Source organism: Erpetoichthys calabaricus, chromosome 1 (assembly GCF_900747795.2).
Source record: "Erpetoichthys calabaricus chromosome 1, fErpCal1.3, whole genome shotgun sequence".
NCBI lineage: Eukaryota > Metazoa > Chordata > Cladistia > Polypteriformes > Polypteridae > Erpetoichthys > Erpetoichthys calabaricus.
The window spans coordinates 203,092,666-203,119,263 of NC_041394.2; the positions used below are offsets into that span (position 1 = coordinate 203,092,666).

General features: G+C 36.9%; 1 protein-coding gene across 3 annotated transcripts in view; it reads right to left on the reverse strand.

The window, feature by feature from the left end:
* Positions 1-26,598, reverse strand: part of pdzrn4 (PDZ domain containing ring finger 4) — a 419,600-nt gene that overhangs the window by 12,195 nt on the left and 380,807 nt on the right. For all 3 annotated transcript variants that reach the window (XM_051935720.1, XM_028810917.2, XM_028810930.2), the window contains 3 exons: positions 25,659-25,757; positions 7,006-7,068; positions 6,038-6,139 (listed from right to left, as the gene is read on the reverse strand). In XM_051935720.1, the coding sequence (XP_051791680.1) occupies positions 6,038-6,139; positions 7,006-7,068; positions 25,659-25,757 (264 nt within the window). The remainder of the gene's footprint in view (positions 1-6,037; positions 6,140-7,005; positions 7,069-25,658; positions 25,758-26,598) is intronic.

The window sequence follows — 26,598 nt, forward strand, 5'->3', positions numbered from 1 at the left end:
AAGAAAATAAGAAGCAGGTCGCTAGGATGGAGAAAACAAGAGCTGCTCAGGAAGCAGCAAGCCCATCAACCTCTGAGCAAACGAATGCTAAATGTACAGAGAAAGAGTATGAAAACTATGAATGCTCAAGTCAAGTGTATTCACTGCATGTTATTGTGCAGTGTGCCACTAATAGTTTTGATAATATGTGTTCTCATACACTCTAAAACAAAAACAACCATCTTTTAAATTGCTGAGGTATTAAATTGTGACTGAGTATACGCTGTAATGGAGTGTTGCCCAGAGTAGGTTACTGTGTCCAGTTTAGGATAGCTACTAGTTTCCCAGACAACCATAAAGTGGATAAACTGGTGAAGAAAAACATTGGATGCTATTGTACTTACATCTTAAATCTTAAACTTGCATTTCCATTTCCAAATCACATCATCACTGGGAGGTGCAGACTATCCCAACAGAACTTGGTACAAGACTGGAACAACCTTGGACTCAGACCTAATCCATCGCAGGGGGATGATCATGCATATACTCATGTTGGTCAGCCAATGTTAACATACACGTCTGTGGAATGTTATGAGGGGACTTGAATACATTTCGAAAATATGCATGTGCAATGTCACACAGTGTCCAAGCCAATTTTGAAGTTGAGTGTCTGAATGCGGGCAGCACCAGAACTAAAAATTATGACACTATGTCACACATTTGGATACAAGCCTGTGAAATTTTTATTTCAAAGTTCTTCAACTGCATTTTAAACAGATTCAGGAGATTAATTCAGCTATTTTTCCATGATTGGTAATGAGAGACTGGCCTTTACTTTTGCTTGAATTACTTTACAATGCCACATATAAACCCAATGAAAAAATCTTAATGTATTCTGCTATTTCTAGTGAAATTTGATATATTAAATAATCATTTCCCTATGGTATACTAATATTTGAAAATAAAAATAAAAGCAGATGTTATTAGATTTAATATAAGGTATTATATGTTCCTTTTAATAGAAGAACTGTAAAGATACACCTCAAACTGTTTCCTTACTTATCTGATCAGATTAAGACTAGGACTTTGATTTTTATTTCAGCATTTTTCTCCTGCATCCAACTTTATGATTAAATTTTCATACATTACATGTTTAAAAACATGGAGGTACAAAAGTTTTTGAAGCACTGCAGTTTCCACTTCAACACATTGTTTGAGAACAAAATCATTTCTGCAGTATACAATAGTACATCTAGACGGTGACATATTGGGCCTAGTTTTCTTCTGCCCCATCAGATACCTCCTTTTCCACAAAGCACAGTGTCTCTCCTATATAATGCCTCCTAATCTTCTCTTATTTTGAGCTTTGGTCAAGCAAAAAGGTAATGACTGCATGTTTTCTTTTCATACATAACTGCTTTTCATTTTGCAATTTTTTAAGTCATGGAGTCTGTTTTGAAAACAAGTCTCAATAGCTTTAGAACTACCTCCCTTCATCTTTTTTAAAAGATGAAAGGATTAAAGTGACATTAAAATGTTGATCTCCTGAGATTTGCTTTCAGTTTTGCTTTCTCCCAGCAAAGGATGGTAAGTAGTCTATAAAACAGATTTAAAATGTTTACAATAAATTGATTTTAGATATAACCCTGTGTGAGGATAGATGTGTTTAAATAACTCGTACCAAACTTACATTGAGTGTCATTTGAGAAGGTTACTGTTTTTCTGGATTAACAGTATATGAAGATCCAGTCATCTACAGGATGTATTTTATAAAATGAATCACATTCCACACCTGATTACATATGCATTTTTAAACATATTGCTTGGAAAAACAGTGCACTTGTAAGTGGGAGAATACAAATAATACTCAACTTCAACTGATCAATGAATGCCTCCCCCTTTAAAAATAGGTACAAGTTCTGTGAAATGTAGCTTTTGGCTATCTGTCAGATATTATGTAAGAATATTAAAATATAAATTTATTGAAATTGCCATGCTTAATATTAACACTTTCCACTCCCATGGCATACGTTAGAGGCAGTAGGTCCACATCCACTAGGCATCCACAACATTTGTTTTCTTTATTTGACACTTCTGGTGGGGTTTGGACATCTCTTTACTTGTACCCACATAGCTGTTGTTATTTTCTTTGCTGCACCAGTGGCAGCCCCACAGAATGCCCACAGGGTGTACTCTTGAATGCAAACATGCAAAACTTGAGGTTTGGATTGTGTGATAGACAGCCGACAGCTCAATCCGGCCGGGTTGTCCCAGAACGGGAAGAGTGGAGAAGGGCAGCCTTTCCAGGACACTGCCTCCCCCAGGACGCTAGGTGGCAGCTCCCCTGGACGGTAAATGTACCCCAGATTCCCGCAGGGCATCATGGGACATGGAGTCCATTTTCTCAGCCCTGTTGGGTGCTGTGGGTGCCGCCAGGGGAGCTCATAAAGGACTTGGGGAATTCTACTTCTCCTACAACCCGGAAGTACTTCAGAGTCACGAGGACGGAAGCCCACAGTACTTCCGGGAGGCTTGAGGAAGGATAATGTGGTGTTTGACCTGGAAGAAGAAGAGAAGCACTTCCGGGTCATGGAATATATAAAGAACTGTTGGAGACCCAGCAAGGAGAGCCAGAGTTGGGAGGTTGGGTGACGAAGCTGCTGGGAGTGGAGGATTATTGTTGTATTATTATTGATTATTGTTATTAGTGGATTGTGGCATGTGTGGTGCTTTGTGCACTACATTTAAGAAAAATAATTAAAAGTTCTTCTTAGTGCTTTTATACATGTGTCCTGGATGTCTGTCTGTTGGGTTTCACAGGGCAACAGCGCTCCTAGCGTCCACAATTGTTACAAAATCAGTAAAACTGTGTATTTCCAAAAACATATCTTGCTCTGTACATTTTGGATAAGGGATTATAGACTTGTATTAAAGCTTATCTGTTTGGTTATTTTTGGTCTCCTTAGCAACATTCCAGTTTCTGGATGGTTCAAGAGTGCCTTTATTGATCACCATGCCCACACTAGCAATGGTGGTATTTTTTTGCTTATTCTCTACTTTCCACTCTGTTTAATATCATATCCATACTGTGCCTGTGCTCCATGGGTTTTCTACATATACTCTTTCAGAGATATTCTTCTGCTTGGTACCTTCAGGAGTTAGTTACTTGCTGGTACTCAGTTACTACCTGAAACACCATTTTCCTCTTTCACTATTTTATTATAAAGCTCAGATTTTCTCTTCTTAACAAATATCCACAATTATTTTTTCTATGTCTAGAAGTATCAACAAAACACTGTTGGTGCATACACAAATCCAATTTCTATCTTCCACCAGCAGGGACTGGTGTGTTGGGAATGTGGTGCTGACAAAACACAGTATGGCATTTGCAAGCCTTTATGAAAACAATAAAGAAATCTGTGGAGGTCTTTTGAAAGGATAGTGGAACATAGGGCTAGAGACTAAAGTCAAGAAGAAGGTGCAACTTAATGGCACAATAGCAAATAAAGACAGTATACAAGAAGATAACTTCATCAAGAACAAATGAGAACATACTGTTAATATTAAAAGATGAAAGGTTCAGGCATTGGAAGTCCTTTTAAGTAGCTTTGACACTTAAATGCTCATGGTCACATTACTTTCATCTTACAGTGGTGTAAAAAATGGACATGAGGCTAGTTTACTTAATTACAGCAAGCAGCATGGATTTACTTTATTGTCTGAGATTCAGAACAGCAATACATTCAGGAAATTTAAAATATTTCAACCTGTCCTTTCAGTTTGATATCTTTTAAAAAACCCTTTCCATGTCAATGAGAAATGCATCATTTTTTACCATAAAGAAATTCTTCTACCAATGGTTAACTTATAATTTCTTTCTTGTGTCCTCATCAGTTACAGATGCCACATGCTGACCACCAACCATGATACGTGATCAGATAATTAGAATTATTCAATGTATAATTTATTCTTGCCCCAACTGCTGCTGATAAGCAGCTTGACAAAAGGATAGATGATTAAAGTGAAAGTATTCGAAATACCCATCTGCCAATTTACCTGTCCTGCTTAGACATGGAAAAGCCAAAGCCTATTCTAGCACAAATGGCGATAATCACTACATGGAACAAAACTATTTTGCAAAGTGTACATAATCACATTCAAGAAAAGTCTATTTAGTGCCTATGGACAACCTGGTAGCATCTGTTAAGACTGGAAGAGGACACAAAAGCATCACACCAACAACAAGGAATATTTAAGATACGCATAAAATGTTATTTGCTTGTATGAACCTTTAGGCTTATAAAACAACAGCTTCATATTAAATGAGTAACACATTTTAGATATAGTTTATTAAATCCTTTAAAAGTGTATGTGAGCTTCATGGGCTGCTGCTTCATAGAAAATTGCACAGTTTGTTATTAAAAGGTCAGTGTAAGAACTGCTAAACAGACATTCATCAAATTTATAAAATATGGTGAAAGTCATTTTCTTAAGGATGGCTGTTTCACAAGTAAATGAACCATAACAAAAGATGTCACTTTCAGACAATAGAAAGATTTTTAGTTTCCCCCATTGTCTGCTTTTCAAATGCATTTTGTGCTCAATCTGACACTTAAATCAATAATAAAAAGCATTCATTTGTGTGAAGCACTCACACACAACATAGTGAAGATATCTCTGAGACGTAAGCAGAGAAAATAGGAAAAACTATTAAAAACAACAACAAAAATCATCTTATTCCTATCTAGGCATTTTTCTTCATTATCAGTGTTTGTAAATGGATTTCTTATTCTTGAATCACTAAGTGCCGCATGTCAATTTTCATTTGTCAAGCCATTGTTTGGTACTGTATCTCTAAAACATTTTTTAAAAAAGCCATTCCAGATTTGCATTTAAAGCTGACTTGTTACTAACTCACAGTGTGACTTTCTATTCAACTCAACACCACAAAGAAATGCACTTTATTCAGTGTAGACTGTACAACAAGTGTACACACTCAAAGAGAAGGAGTCAGGGTCATTTTAACAGTTGACACCTAATTTACAGAGTGTCTGGCTTGTGCTGATTTTTATCACTGTCCCTTTCAAATGCAGCAATTCAAATGCAACTGTTCTTCAAGCCCAGTGCAAGATTAACAAGATGAGAAGTGATGGGGTGGTGCAAGCAAGGCACTGAAGAAAATAATCTCACAGTGAGATGTTTGAAAAGACTTCAGCAGGGCTTTCTAAACACAGCTGACTTGCTGCTCACAATTTTTACATATTTTGTATTAAACAGATAAACCGATATTCGATACATTCATTGAGTTGTTAAAAGAGATGCAAAAAACACAAAAAGACAGACAGGACATCCCTCACAACGGCCACAACAGTTGTACTCTCTCAGCATGTCAACTACTCATATGAATAAAAAATATACATTCATTTTAATATTTTCAGGGAATCAGATGTCTCTTGCTCAGATAATGAGGTCTGCCCTTATGGTCTCAACAACTGTCCTTCATTGCTCCTTTGGGAAAAAGGCTTATGCACTGGGTCTGCTTCTTTAAATAAATTCTAGCTTAAACCGTGACAAAGTAATTTAGAAGAGGTTGTGACTCTGTAATTGTAGTCAGTAACTATTTAAAAGGACATGAGGTATGGTAAAATACACAGTTAAAATAACCCAAAGTAATAATGACTCATCTTTATGCAACGCTTACACCCGTAAAAACTCACAATAACCTATTAAGGCAGATTTACATGCTAGTTTAGTTACTTGTATATTCAGGACTAATTGAAATTGACCAGAAAGCTTGTTACTTAATCACTATGACCTTTGTTTTTCAAAAGACATGGAAATATGCAATAAGTACTATATACTAATTATGTTTTGTTTAAGGAGAAGTATCAAGAAACTAGGATTATATATATATATATATATATATATATATATATATATATATATATATATATATATATATATATATATTTATATACATACACACAGTACACCCACTGAAAAGCATAAAACATTGTAAAACTACTGTTCATACAAATAGATGTCATGTATTTCCAACCTGTATTTCTGGCCTGGCCACAAGCAATACAATGTTTCTGCAGTCCTCTCGGGCAAGCAGTGCCACGGCTTCTTCCCGGTTTTGGACATCACACCCATTTATCTAGAACACAATATGAAAGGGAAGCATTATTTTCCTTGTAGTACATAAAACCACACAATGATAGTCAAATTTCTATTCCATTTATAGTAAATATATGGACAATGTAAGCTGTGCAAATGTGCTCATTTAGCCCTGTGGTGGTAAGTGCCTACACTCAATTATGTGCTTACTATAAGGGGTTGCATTGATTGCTGCAGGATGGTGGACAACAGTGAAAGCAGTTATGTTCATAAATGTCCAGCCTGTGTCCCAGCAACATACATCTAGCAACACAATTAACTGGTGGCTGACAGGTGGCGTTCATCTTTTTCCGTTCAGAGTAATGGAAGTGTCACTCTAAGATAATAGTGCGTATGGATGCTAGACTGGGTACCTTAAAGCTGAAATCAGTCATACTGCACACTTGCCATAAGCCAATTAGACAGCTCCAGTATTATCTCCTACCAAACACTGCTTACAGGGCACTACTGATTGCTCTTTCATTTAATCACTTTGTGCTCTTTATATAGATGATAGTTAAAACTGACTGGAAAATTCCCAGTAGGGAATAATCTTAGAAGCTGGGTGCCATTCCTGAGAAATTGCTTGCAGCTAATAAAGCCAAGAAAGATTTCCAGAAGCAGCCCATGAGAAAAAGATGCCTACAATATGATGTAAGGAAATGACTAAAAAGGAAAACCTTAGGGCAACAACACAGTGGATTTCTCTTCTTGTCTAAAAGAGCTGGAAGGCAAGCAGTTTTGCATACTGCAGCATATAAACGGTATTGAGATTTTTTTTTTTGCTAATTAATGCCAATTCTTTAAAGCAAAAATGTGTCATATCAGAAAACAGCACATAAAAATGAAATAAAGCTGTCAAAATACCTGCAAAATGCGGTCACCTTCTCTAATCCGGCCATCCCTGGCAGCAATACTGTTAAGACCAACCTGTTAAAATAAAAAAATGCATAATGTTCAACTTCTCTGTACTAACACTATGTTTTAATGTTATAACTTACAACCACTGCAAAAGCAGACAGAATTAAGACTTCATTCTAAGATGCATAACCTACAGTGGCTTGTACAGTTTGTGCTTCAAGAGGTTAAATGGTAAAACATGTTTTAGTTCATATTCTGTCTTGAATTATAGAGAACATAAATAAGACCTACCATGTCCTCTTTCAATGCATCTTTAATAAGACTCTTGAATCTTTCACGATATTTATAATGGAACAGAATGCAGTTTATATAAACCCATTTGTCATGTGGAAGGTCTTATGAAAACATTTTGATTAATTATGGAGAGATTAATGGAAAACTATAACATAATTTGCTTGATGAGAGATAAAAAAGAATAAAAGGCAGACAATGTAGTTTTAAGCATGGCTTGATGTGTATAGTTTTTATTTAAAACACATTCATTAGCACATGCTTTCTTTAATTATTCTGTATCCAAATATTGATTGACTGAAAAATGTTAAATTTGTACAGCTTAGTTTAAAAAGAGGCCAAGGACTGCATTGATTAACTCCATCTATACACTCAGCTTTTATCGTATTCTCTTAAACTCACTTCAGGGCTATGCAGACCATTGCCTATACTGGCAGTATCAGAAGCAATGCATGACACACTTACTTCTTTCAAGACAGCTTAAAATCATACTGATTAACTGAAAACTGTAAATAATGTGTGAATACAAGAAAAATTAAATGTGTACTTGGGAACATCCCATACAGAAACAAGAATTTTAGGATGACAAAGGATCCAAATTTGCAACAGAGCTGCAATTACATGCTCATCTGTAACCGATTATGAATTACTGAGCTTTTGAATCAAGCTATGTAATTTCTCTAATACTAGTGAATTCTGAAGTAAACACTTTACATTGTATAGGTTAATCTTTCTAGCCAACTAAGTGTATGTTTGGTAGGAAATGCTCCCAGGTTACATGCTTTCTTCAGTGCATTTTGCATGCACATACTAAATTTTGCACTCCATTTATGCTTTCTAGATTTGTGAAAGCTTTGTGGGTGAGATATTACAAGAAGGTCTGAAGAACATACTTAGCATTACAAATTGCCACATACGGTATGTACCAAAACTAAGCTTTTCATGCTGTGATCTATGAAGTGATACTGATCTTCTTTCCATTTGCTCTCTACTAAAAGACAGAACAAAATCATTAATTTATATGCTATTCATTTTTATGATATGTCAAATGTGTATCCCTTCAATTATGAATACAACTCTTTTTGATAAGGTCCAAAGGTTTTACATAGAAGAACAAAGAGCCCAACAGACATCAAGCATATGTGAATGTCACATGCTGTAATGTGCTGGGTCAAATAGCCCAAGAAGGTAAAAGCTCCAAAAGTTCTCTTTCATTAAAATGTCAGACAACAGCTGTGTCTGAATACAGAGAAAGGAGAGATGGACAAGCTAATTGGAACTTGAGACAAATTATGGGTTATGCTTAAATGAAAGCTTTGAATAGTGGGACTAAATTCTGACTGTGTTTATTTATGTATTGTAGGTGCCTACAGTCTTACTGTTCTTAGTGTGGTTCACCAATGGCTAGCTAAATCAAATTATTTTGCTTTGTTGTACAATACATCTTTTAGTCCTCAAAATGTGATCTGGCTTAGTAATATTTAATTCCATGCTTATGTTCAAAATATATTATAATTACAGCAAAAGATTTTGCAAGAAGAAGTGGGCTGACATTTTACTGATTCATTCCTGTTACATTGTAATCATGTTAGTTTAGTCTTACAGATAATGATATTTATGTTGCCAAACCTTACTTCAGTTGGCCAGAAAGCATTTATAATACCAAGATATTTTGTCTATGCTTCCCATATTCTAGCAACTATAAAGGACCCTATTACACATTTCTACTAAAGAACCTTAAAGAAAACATGGATGGTATATTCAAAATTAGGATTAAAAACTAGTAAACCAAATGTTTAATTATACACCAATGTTTAGGTTCTTATTTTAACGTTTTTAGCTAGCAGTGTTAAAAAAGTAAAAGTCTCTAAAGTCAGCTTGCTAAGAACACACTACTTCACTAATCCAGAATTTGATGATAGTGACTTTTTTTTAATATCCTCCAGCTGTCCATCAATATATGTAAAAATGTCACATATTATATGTAAAAAAATCCATGTCAGTTGGACATGATAAAATAAGAAACCAAACCTGTATCATGGCCTAATAAAAATTCATTTCATTTTTATATGCACACTGCAGTAAGTGGCATCATAGAACTAATTATGTCATAATACAAGCAAACAGTCTGTACGTACAAAAACCAAAAACTTGACAGTGACTTTTACAGCATCAAGAAATATGGAAAAATTATTTTTAAATGTTTTTTTTTCCAGTTTTGAGGGCTGCAGGTTTTTGCTGCATGTAGTGAAAAGACCGTTAATTAGATTAAGTGTAAAAGAAACTCTTTGCTTAATTATAACTCATGTCTATCTATTCCAGGCAACTGGAAGTAGGTCACCTGTTGATATATTCGTACTGCTCATAGGTTTTGGGATCTACTGACACCACTGTGAATAATAAAATGTCAATTAAAAGCATCTGAAATTTGACGTCTTTTACGACAGTAAACTAATTTTGAAAACCTACTGCCATAGCAACATTTCATAAAAGAAATTGGGCAACCTGCCTTTACCTGCTTCAGAATTTATAAAATAAAATTACATACAACGCTATGAATGCAACATTTGCAGTAGGTTTAGATATTCCCCTAAGTGCCCATTACACCTTTCAGACTGGGGTCGAAGTTTTCCCAGTTTTGCAGAGATTCACTTGAGTGACATCCGACCTAAACCTCCTGAGTTATAGAATGGTGTGGGCAGATGTGGCAGTGGCCAAAGCTATAGGCCTTGTGTCAGTGGGGTTTGGTGAGGCCTTGAAAAATTAATTCATGACAGCCTCAATTAAATTCTGGCAAACCACAGGCAAATAGAATACAAGTTAAGGTTTGCCTGAACTTGGGAACAAAAAAATAAGCAGTTATTAAGAAGTTGTTAAATTCAGATCACATTTCATAATCATTAGTCAGTTTCCTTTGACTGATCAAAGCACCAATTGCCTTCTCAGTGAGGGTGAATGTTTGTAGTTTCATCAATATCATCTCATAGACCTTGTTTAAATATCAACATATTATGGTAAAATAATTTTGGTTGATAGCACAATCCAAAAGTCAATAGTGAATGTGGTTTTCATATACAGGTAGTCCCCAGGTTACGGACATCCGACCTATGACTTATGAATGAGGACGCAGCTGCGAAGCATGCGCCTCAGTAACTGCCGCTCCGTCATCTTCGGCCTGGGGATGCTGCAAGTGGTGGCTGGAGGGGGGCGATTTCACTGCTCGCGCAGTGTAGTGTCCCTTGGGCGGCTCCTGGCGGCAAGCGGTGACCTGTGGTCCATAGTCACCGGGGCCACAGCTATCGCTCTTGTGCAGAATGATGGTTCACTGCCCGCCCACTACGCCGCCTGACTGGACGCAGGCTGGAAGGAGCAGAGGGGGGCGTTTCACTGCCTGCCCAGCACACATGGTTGGTAATGCTGCAAGCGGTGACCCGGTTGTGGCTGAACAGGGCGGCGGAGGTAGCATTGTAGTGTGCCTTGGATGGCTGCCTGTTGAATTGGGGTTGGACGATTCACTACCCACCTTTGGCTGCACCGTGTTCGTTCTCGGTGGGCGGACACTGCAAGCAGCATACTGTAGTGGAGGTGACTGTGAGGTGGGCTGGTGATGAACCGCCCCTCGCCGCCACCATTCATTCTCAATAGCAAGCCTGCTTGTACTGTTATGCACATAGCAGGAAGTTGTCTCTTGTCAGTACATCAGACGTGTTGACGGGTGCCTTCCTGCTGTGATAACGTGTACTGTATAGCGCTGTGCAGAAGAGCTCATCTTAACCTTTTGTCTTCACACTTCAACAATGTCTCTGAAACACAAATCTGATGCAAGTGCTGGTGATACAGTAAAGAAGAGAAAAACCATCACCATGGAAAATAAAGTAGAAATAATAAAAAGGTCAGAGAGTGGTGAAACTCCATCATTCATTGGCAGAGCACTTGGTTACAGTCAGTCAGCAATAGCATTTATCAAAATAATGTACCTGTTCCGACTTACATACAAATTCAACTTAAGTACAAACCTACAGTCCCTATCTCGTACATAACCCGGGGACTGCCTGTATTGCTTACCTCAGTAGCCTGTTACAAAGCATAAACAGTCACTACACAGAGCACTTGTGACCATAAAGTAGGTGAGAACAGATATGTAGATTGACAAGGAAATCAACAGATTCATGCATGGACTAAGCTTCCACTTCACCAGAATGGTATTGCTACATTGATCTATTGATCAATCTCTAGATTATCTCTACCCTTACTCATGAACAAGACACTGAGGTATTTGAACTCTTAGGGTGTAAGCATCTACACCAGGTATATCTGCTGGGAGAAAGACAAAATCTCACTCCCATCCCAACCACATTATATTCAAATCACGTAAGGCATCACAGTCTGATTAGGCCAGGGGTAGGCAACGTCGGTCCTGGTGAGCCGCAGTGACTACAGGTTTTCATTCCAACCCAATTGCTTAATTAGAAACCAATCATTGCCAATCTCAGACCTTATTTAATTTTATGGCTTGTTAGTCTGTGCAATGTAAGGCTCTTATATCGTAGATTTTTTTCCTTTCCAAGGATATCATCCAAATGATATGAAGCCTAAAACAGATCATTTCCAGTCTGTCACATTTTTCTATTAAGTGTTTTATTAAATCAAACAGTGCATGATGAACACACACAGATGTAATTGGAAAAAAGCTAGCTGGAGAACTGCTGGCTGCTTTGTCTTTTACATCTTATTGCTAATAAGGAGCAATTAAAACACTGAATGCAGCAGTTTAAGATTGAAATAAGCAATTAAGGTTGGAGAACCTTAAACAAGTGAGACCACTAAAATGAAGCATCAAAATGTCACTTAAGCAATATGTGCTTCATCAGCAATAATTGAGTTCTCGTTAAGGAACTGGGTTGGAACAAAAACCTGCACATACTGCGGCTCACCAGGACCGACGTTGCCTACCCCTGGATTAGGCCAAGAGGACCACACTATCTGCAAACAGTAGAGATTCACCCCTTGAGTTCTTCTCTAACTGAACAACTTTCATACCTTTGCTGTGCCTTGGCATTTTGTCTCTGAAAATTATTAACAGAATTGATAAGATGAAACATACTAGACTGGGTCCTATAACTACATTAAATGGTCTTAACTTAAAATCAAGTAAGGGGCCTGAATTACATATATTTAGAACATTCCAAGTAGGGGGACTGTATTACATACATTTAGAACATTCAAGTATCTGTGCATGTACAAAAAGCTGGGCTACAGTTCTATTACCTGAATGGAATTCATATTGCTTATCCTAAATCTAAAGTTCAACCATTGGATAGAGTCTCCATGCCAGTGCCCTGGCATATGCTTTCGTAGGGAAGCAAGAGTGTGAACATTTAGTAATTAGAAATGCATCAACTTGTCTCCCTTTATAAAAATGGGTACTGCCATCCCCATCTGTTGGTCATGAGGGCCTGTCCCCACTTTTTACTGAACACTGAAAACGTACAATGCCTAGAAAATGCCCACAAGATCCCGGGCTTTCAAGATTTTTGGTCTGATCTCACCTGCACCTTTTGACGTTATCACTGCAGAGCTTTCAATCAATTCAGCAACCTCAACCACAGACAAGGACGCAATCCCAAGCAGTGCTGTTGGCACCCTCTGAGGAGGGTGTCATCACTAGGGTATAGAAGTTCCTTAAGGTTCCCATTCCATCTTTTGGAAATAGCTCTGTTTGGGGTCAGTGTTTCACATCCTTGCTGTGATTGGGGTAAGGACGATGTCCTGGGTGATGTCCCACCTATCCTTCCTGAGTTACAGAATGGTTTGGGTAGATATTGCAGAGGCCAATGTGATGGCCCTTATGCCTGTGGAGTTTGGTGAAATTATGAAACATGAAAATAAGACAGCCTCAAAGAAATTCTGACAAACCACAGGAAAATGCAATATAAATTAAGGTTTACCTGAAACTGAGAACTAAAAGTAAGCAATTGTTGTAAAGAGGTTATTAAATTAACAATATATAGAAATATATGTTAGGTTAGGGTAAAAAAATATCCTGACTTTATTTTGATTTCTTTTTGATAATTACTGCACTGCGCCATAGTAATTATTCAGAAAAAGACTTTATTGCTCAATGTGTGAAACTGAAAGCCAGAGAAGTAAAAGACAATATTAAATAGTCTTAATACCTAATAAAGTATGTGCTGCCACATCTCTCACCACAAATGCATTCTTTGCAAGAGCCAGAGAAGTAAAAGACTTAATATTGAATAGTCTTAATACCTAATAAAGTATGTGCTGCCACATCTCTCACCACAAATGCATTCTTTGCAAGAGTCTAATAGAATGAAAGTGACAAGAAGTGAAAATTATAATTTACACTTCAACAGCCAATTCCCTTGATTAAGTGTAGTAAGAAAAAAGGCAGAGTCTCTCGAACAAGATTTGATAAACCCGATTTGGTTTCCTGATGTGGCAGTTACTCTAAATATATGTTTAGGGCCTATCCAGCAGTTTATCAGAGTCTGAACTTTGACTAATGATCCAATGAGCTGGAGGGCAGTACTATCTATCACCTTGCACTTGATGGTAATCTTGACCCATTCATTTTCCTATGTCACACTAGATGCTATTTTTCAAGAGAACCTTAAATGAGCTTCCCATTTGTGATTAAGTGTTGACCCTAAACTGGCAGTTTCCATTTAAGACAGAAAAAAATTGTATTCTTATTAATTTGTTACAAAAGGAAAAGTTCAGTAAGATTTTTTTTACCCTCAATTTTCACAACTGTAAGATCAAAATAGCTACAACATACCTGTAAGTTCATTAACCTTGGACAGATTACAGAGCAATCTGTTAAGTCTAGAAACTAAAATTATGCATTCTTTTGCATAAATAAATAAAAAAAGACATTTTTTGAAAAATATTTCAAAAGATAGAGAGACAGGTTTGCTTGCTTAATGAGAACAAATACAGTACTTTGCTTAACATGCTAATTAACTTGTACTTTGCACATGACAAAAAACTTTCATTAAATATTCATTTCATCTTTGAAATCACTTTGACATTAACATGAAAACATTCATAACTCAGCTTTTATTTTAAGTGCAATAATACTACTACATTGTCAGATTTTGAAAAGCCCTACAATGCAATACACTTCAGAATAGCTACTTTTATGTGTGTGCTAAATTATAAATTTTAAAATTATGTATTATAAGTACTGTAATATGTATGCATTTTTTAGAATTTCTCTTAAGATGTATGATGCATAAATGTTCTCTGTCAAATAATAACAGTAATGGGGGTTTCAAACTTTAAGTTAGAGAGTAGGAAAAAGTCAGTGAGTTCAAACAGAAGTCAAAACGTTTACGAACCATGACTCATCACATATAAATATTATAATCATGATATATGAACATAAATAAGGCTAGCTGAGCTAGGAAATCAAACCCCCCCCCCACTCATATTCAGTAAATAAGCTATCATGAAAGTACCACCATCCATTTGTTGCAAATTGGTATAAATTGCCATTTTATACCAATTATAAATAGAGAAACAGCAATCCACAAAATGGTAACTGTACTAACATACATAATGTGTAGTGATACTGGCAGATCACGAGTACAGTACTTATAAAGCTGAATACAAAAGCCCAATAGGTTATTGCTGCTGCCACAGTGCTGCTTAAGTAAATATGGGCTTTCGAAAAAAGGAAGTGTGTTTTGAAATTGGTTCATATACAGATAAACCTGCGTGCTGGTTAGTAAACCAAGTAGCAGATTATATGCCAGTAAATATTTTCAGCCACAAAATACTGCATTTTTTTTAAATTACAGAAAATGATATTTTTCCACAAAATTTAACTACCTATACTAATTTCCAGTTTGGAGGAATATTTCAGACAAAATAAAACAAAATAAAATAAATAAAAGTTCTGTGAAATGTGACAAGAAATAAAGAAAAAGAACATAAAATGTGTGTAAATAAATAAATGTGTCAAAAAACATGTTTTTTGTTGCTTATTTATTAATTTGTGTCTGTAATATTCCTCCACAACATAAAATTCATCTTAAATTTAAAAATGTCACTTCCACTCGTCAATGCTGAAAGGGTGGGTTCTAGTTAGTAATGTTTTATGATTTGTGAATAGTCTAGGTATGTTCTTAAGTTGAATTTGTATCCAAGTCGGAACAGGTACATTATTTTAATAAATGCTATTGTTGACCGACTGTAACCAAGTGCTCTGCCAATGAATGATGGAGTTTCACCACTCTCTGACCTTTATATTATTTCTACTTTATTTTCAATGGTGATGGTTTTTCTCTTCTTTACTGTATCACCAACACTTGCATCAGATTTGTGTTTCAGAGACATTGTTGAAGGGTGAAGACAAAAGGTTAAGATGAGTTCTTCTGCACAGCACTGTACACACTATCACAGCAGGAAGGCACCCCTTGTCAGCAAGTCTGGTGTACTAATGAGAGACAACTTCCTGCTATTTACGTAACAGTACAAGCAGGCTTACTATTGAGAATGAATGGGGGCAGCGAAGGGTGGTTCACCATTCGCCCACCACACAGTCACCTCCACTTGCATACAGTATGCTGCCTGCAGCGTCACCCTACCGAGAGTGAACAGGGTGCGGCCAAAGGCAGGTAGTAAATCGCCCACCACCACCCCCATTCAACAGGCAGCCACCCAAGGCACACTACAATGCTGCCCCCCGCCACCCCATTTACCATCAATGGCCTCCGTTCAGCCACAACCCAGTCACCACTTGCAGCATCACCAGCCACCCACCGAGAACGAACGGGGCAGCCATTTGAGGGACACTGCAAGGCTGTGTGGTGGGCGGGCAGTGAAACGCCCCCCTCTGCCCCATCCAGCCTCAGTCTGGTCAGGAGCAGTAGCTGTGGTGGAGTGGTGGGCAGCAAACCGCCCCCCTCCACACCATTAAGACTCCGTCCTGCATACAAGCGCTTGCTGCCCACCGATAATGAATGGGGTGCGGCCCCTACCGCCCCATTCATTAACCAGAGTCGCCCGAGGGAAACTACACTGTGCGAGCAGCGAAACCACCCCCCTCCAGCATCTGTCCAGCCACCACTTGCAGCATCCCCAGGCCGGAGAGGACGGAGCGGCAGTTACTGAGGAGCCTGTGTCGTGTTCCTCAGATAGATGAAGGAGCAGTTGCGGCCCCGTTCGCAAGTCGTATGTTGGATGTCCGTAACTCGGGGACTACCTGTGTCAATACCAATACTGCTTATTGATACTTACTGATACTCTTATTGATACTACAATCCCCATTTCCAAACAAGTTGGGACATTTTCTAAAAAATGCAATAAAAACTAAAAACTCTGTAATTTGGTAATCACTTGCACCTTTATTTAACAGGCAAAGAGACAAAGGAAAGATTTTCAGTGTTTTCACCAACAAACTTAATTCTGTTTGTTAAACATAAACAAATTTAGAAATTGATGCCCGCAACACACTCCAAAAAAATTGAGTCAGAGGCAAGTTTAATACTGGGTCACATCCTCTTTTCTTTTAATTATACTTCTTAATCGTTTGGGAACTGAAGAAACTAATTGCTGCAGTTTTTTAAGCAGCATTTTTGCCCATTCTTGCTGCATATAAAACTTGAGCTGCTCAACAGTCCATGGTTGTCGTTGTCCGATTCTCCACTTCATGATGTGGCAGACATATTCAATAGGAGACATATCTGGACTGCAGGCAAGCCAGTCAAGCACACAGACTATTTTTATGAAGCCACACTTTTGCAGTTTGTACAGAAAGAGGCCTGGCATTGTCCTGCTGAAATATACATAGAGTTTCTTTGAAAAGTCTTGTCTCAACAGGAGCACATGTCTCTCTAAAATTCCAATTTAAGCCTCCTCATCAATGGTACCTTCACATATATACAGATTACCCATGCCATGGGCACTGGTGCACCCCCATACCATCACAGATACTGGTTTTTGCACCTATTGTTGATAACAATATCAGATGTCAGTTTTTCCGAAAAACTGGCTGAAACGTGGAATCATCTGACCACAGAACATGTTTCCATTGTCTTTCGGTCCATCTCAAGTGAGCTTGGGCCCAGATAACTTGTTGATGTTTCTGCACAAAATTGATGTATGGCTTCCTCTTTGCATAATACAGTTTCAGGAAGCATTTCTTGATGTGTTAATTGACAATAATTTCCCAAAGTACTCCCGGGCCCATGTGGCTATGTCCGTCATGGTAGCATGATGGTTTCTGATGCAATACTGCCTAAGGGCTCGAAGGTCACGCACATTCAGCACCATCTTTTAATGAGCAAACCTGTGTTAATAATTAATGAACTAATTAATAATCTAATGGTTAATAATCTACCCACACACCATAACAAAAAAGATAAACTAATATTTTAACCAATAATTTGCATAACTCAAATGCAATGAATTAATACATGCTAAAGTAATGTCCTCTTTTTTCCCTTTATGGCTAAGCCAGTTATTATCAAAAACACACGAGAACTCAATTGTTTAACTGTTTGATCTATTATTTACATTTATGCATCCCACATCCCATACAAAATCATAAATTCAGTAGATTTAAGTCCAGGAAATCAATTTTAGTGTTTACCCAACAGTTCTTTCTCTGAAAGCACAAAGAAAAAAAAAAAAAGTAAAATCCACTTATTAAACCTAACCTGACAAAAAAGTAATAGAAAAAAAGGCATGTAAATGGTAGCACACATAAATGTTGCAAGCCTTTTTGTGATTGTGGTGTTTCCTGGCAAATGTATCCTTCATTCTAGTAGAGCATATGCAAACTGCTCGTTCCCAGCAGCAGCAAGCCGATACTTGTGTCTGAAGTGGCAAGTGTCAAGTCGACTGCGATAGTTGGTCAGCTGCAACAACATCCAAGAGTGATGACGAACTCCATTGCCTGCCAATGTCTCCTTTGTTCAGCCTTTCGCGTACGTTGCCCCAAACCTCACCAGTTTGGTGTCCGTCCAACCACTAACACATCAATGTATTCTCTCCCAAAATTTAACTCCATGCTAGAATCAGTACTTTGTTAAATAAACTTTAAGTTCAAGTTTACCATTGCAGTAGCCAAATTTCTCATGGTAACAGCTCAAATATAGTTTTTTTGTTGAAAATGTTATACCAATACCTATACCATTATTCCCGGATTCCCTTTTTTTTCTTTGCGTCTGATCTGTGCCTTCATTTGCCACCTTCCAAACCAATAAGTCAACATAAATTCCAGGGTTTACTTTTAAGTTTAAAACATTCTAAATATAATTACCACCTTGTAACTCAAGTGTTAAAGGACTACACTTATTATGGTTGTAAATTAATTTATCCCTGTTTGCCAGGACATCTCAGTTCAAAACTAAGGTAACTACTTAGCAGTTGGCGATTTATTCTATGCTATGCACACCTAAACCAACTCAACTCCACTGGGTTGAAGGTCTGTAAATCTTTCATGATACACTTTGCAACAGCCCCGAGACATTCTGCTGTTTTTTTTCCAAGTCATGTTAACTCGTCAAGTGATGGAGAACGGTGTGGACTGGAGTGTCTGAATGCTGGTATCCACTGATAAAACTGCGGCTGCTGCTTGACTGATGCTGTCTGAACACAAATTAAAACCAATGCTCACACTGTATGACCTGAGTGAATAATTACAGACATACTTTTGTAATGATAATGAGTGTTACCTTGCTTAACGATGTCTAGTCAGTCGCAATTTCTGTTTGACTAATTCCAGCTGCATTGTAGCTGGGAGGATGCGCGGAGTATGTTTCAGCAACATCTTTCTTGAAGTAGTCAAATTGCTTCACATTTATATAATATTATGCTTGTAAGAATTGCATGTGGTTGCTAATGTAACCCCCTTTACATGCAACTACCTTTTTACATATATTGCATTTAGCTGCTGTAGTGTACAGTCTAGGCCCATGCCCGGCTGGGACGCCTCTACACTGGAAGGACCTGGAGAAAGAATGTATCCAGAGCATTACCTCCACAAGGCTCCATGGGAGTTGGAGTTTGGCACAGTTCTGTAGGGTTCTGTGGGGGTGGTGCAGCTACTGCTGACCCCTTTTTTGCAGAACTTCCACCACACCCAGATGTGCTGCTGGAAGAAAGGCATCAAGGCACCTGGAGCACTTCTGGGTGCCTTATACAAGAAGCTAGGGTCAGGAGGAGGTGGACTAAACTTGCTGGAGGAGGAGTGGCGCAAAGAGAGAGAGAAAAGAAAGGAAGAACTTAAGTGTATTTTGTGCTTTGGAACTGTGCTGTGTAGGTGGGAAATGAAGGAAAGCGATTCCCATGGGGGAAAAAAAATGTGTGTGCTGAACTTGTGTTCTGTGTCTGTCTGTGTCGGGCTTGGGCAGCAGGACAGCCTCTGCAGGCCACACTTTATTATCATTACATTTATGGAAAAAATTAAATAAATAAATAAGTAAATAAGCAACAAAAAACATATTCAGTGACATATATTTATTTACATTCATATTTCATGTTCTTTTTATTTATTTATTGTCTCATTTCACAGTACTTTTATTTATTTGTGCATTTATCTATTCATTTAGTTTTGTTCAAAATATTCTTCCATAGCCCAGAACTATACTCAAAAAATAATATATGATGAGTCAAGCATTAATGTCATAAGGCAGTTTTGCGGCAGCAATACTTTTCGATATTTGACTATTTTTCTCTAGTTTTGGCTTTATGTATTATACTGTATATAGCAGGGGTAGGCAATGTCGGTCCTGGAGTGCCGCAGTATGTGCAGGTTTTTGTTCCAACCCAGTTCCTTAACGAGAACTCAATTATTGCTGATGAAGCACATATTGCTTAAGTGACATTTTAATGCTTCATTTTAGTGGTCTCGCTTATTAAGGTTCTCCAACCTTAATTGCTTATTTCAATCTTAAACTGCTGCATTCAGTGTTTTAATTGTTCCTTATTAGCAATAAGATGTAAAACAGGGGTAGGCAATGTCGATCCTGGTGAGCCGCAGTGGCTACAGGTTTTCATTCAACCCAATTGCTTAATTAGAAACCAATCATTGCCAATCTCAGACCTTATTTAATTTTATGGCTTGTTAGTCTGTGCAATGTAAGGCTTTTATATCGTAGATTTTTTTCCTTTCCAAGGATATCATCCAAATGATATGAAGCCTAAAACAGATCATTTCCAGTCTGTCACATTTTTCTATTAAGTGTTTTATTAAATCAAACAGTGCATGATGAACACACACAGATGTAATTGGAAAAAAGTTAGCTGGAGAACTGCTGGCTGCTTTGTCTTTTACATCTTATTGCTAATAAGGAGCAATTAAAACACTGAATGCAGCAGTTTAAGATTGAAATAAGCAATTAAGGTTGGAGAACCTTAACAAGCGAGACCACTAAAATGAAGCATTAAAATGTCACTTAAGCAATATGAGCTTCATCAGCAATAATTGAGTTCTCGTTAAGGAACTGGGTTGGAACAAAAACCTGCACATACTGTGGCACTCCAGGACCGACGTTGCCTACCCCTGGTATATAGTGTATTGTAAAAGTTTCCTTGGTGCTGAGGTTAACATCTGTTATTCATTTGTCTGATATGAAAACTGAAATCTTAAAAGCAAGGCTCAGCAGGCATCGTGCACTCTCAGAAAATCCAAGTAATATATGTAGCAAGACACGTTTAATCATCTTTAAGGCACATCACGAATACGTTTACCATACCCCCTTTATGATATTCCTGGCCTGCAAATAAAGATAACAGAGACTCAAAGCCTGGAAACCAACAATAAACATAATATGACGGAGGTCGTCTGAAACTAAAGATTCATTAAAGGACATTTTGATATCACAGATTGGAACCTCTTTACAGATTCTTGCTGTGATCACCATGAGCTGGCAAACTGACTTCTTATAGCCAGTTTTGTGCATGTGCACTTGTCTCAAAAATTAGGCCCTTGCCATAACAAAAGTATCTCTGAATTAAATTAAACATACAAAAAAATCACAATAAAAGAAAAACAGGGCTTTTACAGAAGGAGATAAGATTCAAGAGGCAAGGCTAAATTCAAATTCAGTATACAGTATATGCATTACCTTCTGACATGTATTAAAAAGGACAAACAATGAACATAGGAATATGTTAGAAAATAATAGTAAAAATTAAAGTTGAGACATTTGGCAACTATTGTATACAGTTAAATATGGCATAACCTCTGAAAATTTTGCTTCTTTTAGTAAGCAGGTGTTGAAACTGTAGGATAGTATCTTTAAGCCCTTCATCTGCACTACAGTGCCCCAAAAGGCTATATCTTTTCACCACTCCTTTGTTCATTGTAAATTAATGAATGCATGTCACATGCAGGGTCTACTAGAATGGCCAAGTTTACTGAGGACACTTGTGTTGTATTGATAATTGCAAACTTCCAAGTAAGAGAGCTGTTCAGGTGTCAAGAAAAGAAAGAAATGGTAAGGAAAAAAAGAACACTGTTAGCCTTGGATATTTACAGTATGTGTCAATGGAGGGAAACAAAAAGCCATCAAAGGAGGTTCTTTTTCAGATTGTTATAAAAGTGTGGATTGTAAAAGAAAATAGAGAAATGTTTTTTTAACATGTTTTGACATTCTTTGTCAATTTGTTGCATAAAAGTATTTCTATTGTACCAAGGACTAGAAGCAGCTTGAGACAGTACTGTGCATCATTGCCAGGATATCATTACCCAACCGTGGAATAACTTTGCACTTTCAGACTAAAATGTAGACCTTAACCGACCCACCTCACATCACTAATCTTATGTTCACAGTTATTCTTCTAGTAAACAGCTTATGAGTATGAGTGACAAGATTAACCAAAGTAGTTACAATCAATCTATTAGGTTCGTTAACTTAACATTACAGTCTGCCGCTCTGCATTCTGTTGTTTTTTTTTCCTATATAACTGTTTCATGATTTCTAAAAATGCCATTGGTCTGGTTGTTTGGAGGTTGAAGAGACTGATAATTAATGCTGTACGTGTACAATTTGTATTGAGGATTTTTATGGGAGCTGAAGTACTGAAATAAATACAAACCAAAACTTTGTCACCTTAGCACAGTCTAAATGATAGAACACAGTGCATACACACAATTTTATTCAAAGGTTTTACTAATACATTTAAAAAGCAGCACATTAGGTAATAACACAATAATACATTATTTTTGGAATTTAAAACCAACCTCCCACGTAAGTGAGGGGAAAACAAGTTATTTCTTTATTGGTGGCATCAAAGGAAAATACTAATGAGGCATTCTCAATAACAACAGAGTCCAAAAAAACATTTGTTGGATAAAAAAATCCACAAAAACCAGATGATATGTGGCACTACGACCATGCAATTAAAAATATATGTAACAGAAAAAGAGAGATGGACAGAGGGACAAGAAAAGTGCTGGATCAGAGTATAACCACAACCCATTATTATCACAGGAGCAAAAAAAGAAAGTGAAGAATGACTTTGCAAGCTATGACAAATAAGTTTATAAAACATTTATACTAAGTCAATAAAAATGTTCTTTACACATGTGATGATTTACACAGTTGATGAATCTGTCTGAATTAACTGGTTTTGCTTAAGAAGATCACTACAATTTAACAATAAATTCCATTAAAAGTGGACATTTGTGTTATCTGCTTCTTTTTGTTTTTATTACTTTACTTTACTGCACTGCACATTATTTCCTTACTATTCTGTGACAAATGCCTGCCCTTTACAGGATTTCTTTAAGTGTGCTGTTGACCATAACACTTTAATGAAATGTTTCCTTGTAATTGAAATGTATGCACAGCCATACTAGGTTGCTTCATGGTAATAAATACTAAAGGTACTTTACTCAGTGACAGGCCTTTCAGTTTTTGATTTTTGTCCTCACCTTTTGCCCTTTTTCAGAGTTGTTCTTTTTCAATTTCCTTTAATGTAATATCCCTTTGTTAGCTCACTTCATTTCTAGTTAGCCCACTTTCCTCAGGTGATGAGGAAATCATTAGCGCAGTCACCTAAGAGAGATTTAAGCCTTGCCCTTTGCCACCGCTATTTGCCGTGGCATTGCCTTTGGCCGCTCGCTGCTCTAAAGTTGTTACTTGGGTACTTATCTGTAGCTTTCTCTTGTTTGGGTTTCTTTGTTATTTGACTTTGGCAAGTTTAAGGATTTATGTTACTGTTGCTCTTTTGGTTTTATGCTCCAGCTTTTCTGCTATCATTGAATTTTTGCACATAATGATTTTCTGGCTTCCAAATTTATTGTTGTTCTTTCTGTTACATATTTAGGATTACATTTTTGGCTAAATTAATTAAAAATTTAATTTACTAGTTTCTCCCCGTTTGTTAAGTTCTTCAGTTCTTTGATTTTCTGTGTTAGTTTAATTTCTTAGAGTTTATTTCTACATCTTTTCCATCTTTTACTCATTTTAGTTTGATTATTATCTATTTATGTTCCTTGTTTACTTTGCTTAACAATTCTAAAGTATTTGTTGATTTAATTAAGTATTCTTGCTCTAATTTTCAGGAAGGTTATTAAATGATTTTCAACTCCCCATGACAAGTAATCATAACACAGGATACTGACAAAGCTGCTTACTAGAAAAGTGGTCATTTTCAGATTTGTCACTGAAATAACTACTGCATGTAATCAGAGGTTAACTGGTACTGGTAGATCTGTGTGCAAAGCTTGTGAAATCACGTTCAGACTCCACTGAAAACCCACATTCAAGTTTAATTATGTTTATTTATCAGTCCATTTTATTAGTCCATGATATCTGGCATGGGGTCATGTCAAGCTGAAACAGCAATGTCAAGAATCAACCTAGAAAGGAGTTTCAATCAAACACAGGGTGCACACCTTAAATTATGTATTCTTTTTAGATTTTCACAATACATTTTAAATACCAGCTTGTCACATTTTCCTGCCTACTCAGCACTGTACATATATTTGGCTTTATGTTTTTGACTGTCATTTTCTTCTAAAGTTGCTGTTTCAGTCTAATGTGGCCAGAAGAAGTATCAAGTTCATGTGTGTCTTCAACATGAAGTATAGTATGAGACAAAAGCTTCAGCTTTGTGCTACACAATTGGAAAAATTAAACTATGATTTCCATTTAGATACAAGAGGTAGAGGCAGGCTGGGGATGTTCAAGCATCTGTCACTGCTTTTCTATAACCTAGGTCTCAGACTTGTACCTTATCTACCTGCATTTCTGTTCTGCAACAATCTTCACACATATGAGGTTTATGAATTTACAAAGTAGAGTGCATTACTAAGAAGCAATCACTGAAATTAGAAACCAGAGACATACTTCTTCAGTGGTTAGCCGAGTCATTTATTCTATATCAAATAAACATATTAATTCAACTGTGTATTTCATAACTAGCTTATTCAGTTCAGAATCACAAGGAACCAGCTCCTTTACATGCAAGATGAGATTCACACCTGGTTTGGTAGCCTGTCTGTCAGAGAATAAATTCACATTTATTCATATGGACAGTTAATATTACCAAAGATGATACAACTCACCCTATAATGCTATACCAATGCTGTCAAATTCAAATATCTTCCCACTAACTGATGTCTGTTTACACACACTGCACACCAAGAAGTCTTAAAAGGTAGTTCATGGTTCTCCACAAACAAATTTTCACCTGTTTTGCTGGAATTGTGTTTTAAAGAATTTAAATAGTTAAAAAAAGCAGCATGTACTGCCCACAAACTAGTGATAACATCCACAGATTGATAAAATGTGGCAAATAATTGTATTGTTTATTGCTGCTTATATTTAGTAACTGTGCAAAATTCTGAATGGAACATCGTAAAACTTTACTATAATTCACATGTTGCGCTAGAAATGAATGTAGTAGCTTCTTCACTATAGGAGATAATAACTATAGCCAATGAAATTCATAAACTGTTATTAAAGAATGAAGGTTAGTTTACCACTCATGCTACTCGCTAAGTATAACAAGACAAAACACTGTATTAGCATGATCTAGATATGTAATATTCAGACAACATTAAAGCTATGTAGAAATTCAGAGTTAAGAACTTGTTTTTCATGTACTTGGCCTTTCTGGCCTTTTGTTTTACTTATTTATTGACATTTGGTATTTTACCATTGCTTTTTGAAAAATTATGTAATTATTACTGAGAATAAAAGAATTTGCCTAAAATAAATAGGCTGTAATAATTATATTACTTGGGCAACTCAATTTACTGAGGTAATTAGAGCTGTCAAACTTTGGCTTGCTGCCAGACTTTCTCAAACAGAATCCCCCTCCCCCATACCCCCCTTCCCAAATCTTGATTCTTTAATCTCTTTCTCTCTCTGTTTTGTTACCTCACTGACATAGATCCCCATGTCCTCCTCTTCATCAGTTCTATAACAGAGGGTGAGCCCAAGCTTGTCCTGGCTGTTCACACGACACAGTTCGACCTCCTGAAAACCAAGCAAACAAGAAGAAACGTCTTCATTACTAGAGAAAATGATAGCATAAAAGAGCTGACTGTGCAATTAGGACAAATGAAGGATCAGTGCAACTACACACAAATACACGCATATGTAAAAACTGTTTTAAAGCAGATGAAAGCAGTAAGCCAGGATAGATATGATAAAAAAAAATGCACTTCAGTTCTCTTTACAATTCATTACTGGAATCACTTAGCAGGTACTAAGATGTGCTGCTGATGCCACAGTGATATTCTCCCATGAGTAATTCCATAAGCCACTTGAATAATAATGTAGGTTTTGAACAGGCTTTTACATATGTTAATTCTTACAGTGTGCTCCAGCCAGTCAGTTTCTTAAACACAGGCCTTAAAAAAAGATTGTACTGTATGTAAAATGCACGGGATAGGTTGGGTATGACTTGTGTGAGGGTCTTTGAAATAAATTGTTAAACAGATCTTATTTAAGCTTAATGAGAAGAGTATTATTTGTTGTCTAATGCCCTTCTCCTGTGTCAATGTTAATGACACTGCATGGCAGAATCCCATTTTGGATCAAACGATAAATCAACTTGTAATTGTGTTTTTTGACTGCTAGAGCAAGAACCTTGTGAGCACAGCTTCTGAATATAACTTTGTGCAAATTAATCTGATATGCACAGCATGTCAGAGGCAGATGTTACTGTTCCAATTCAGACTTCTCATTTTTTCTTCCTAACTCTCCATTTATCCATAACCGATCACTGTGCTTGCTGTATTTTGAATTTTGTTTGTTGCAAACTTTTTCATTGCAAATATATGGAAATAACTGTGCAAATCTCCTTTCCAAAAAT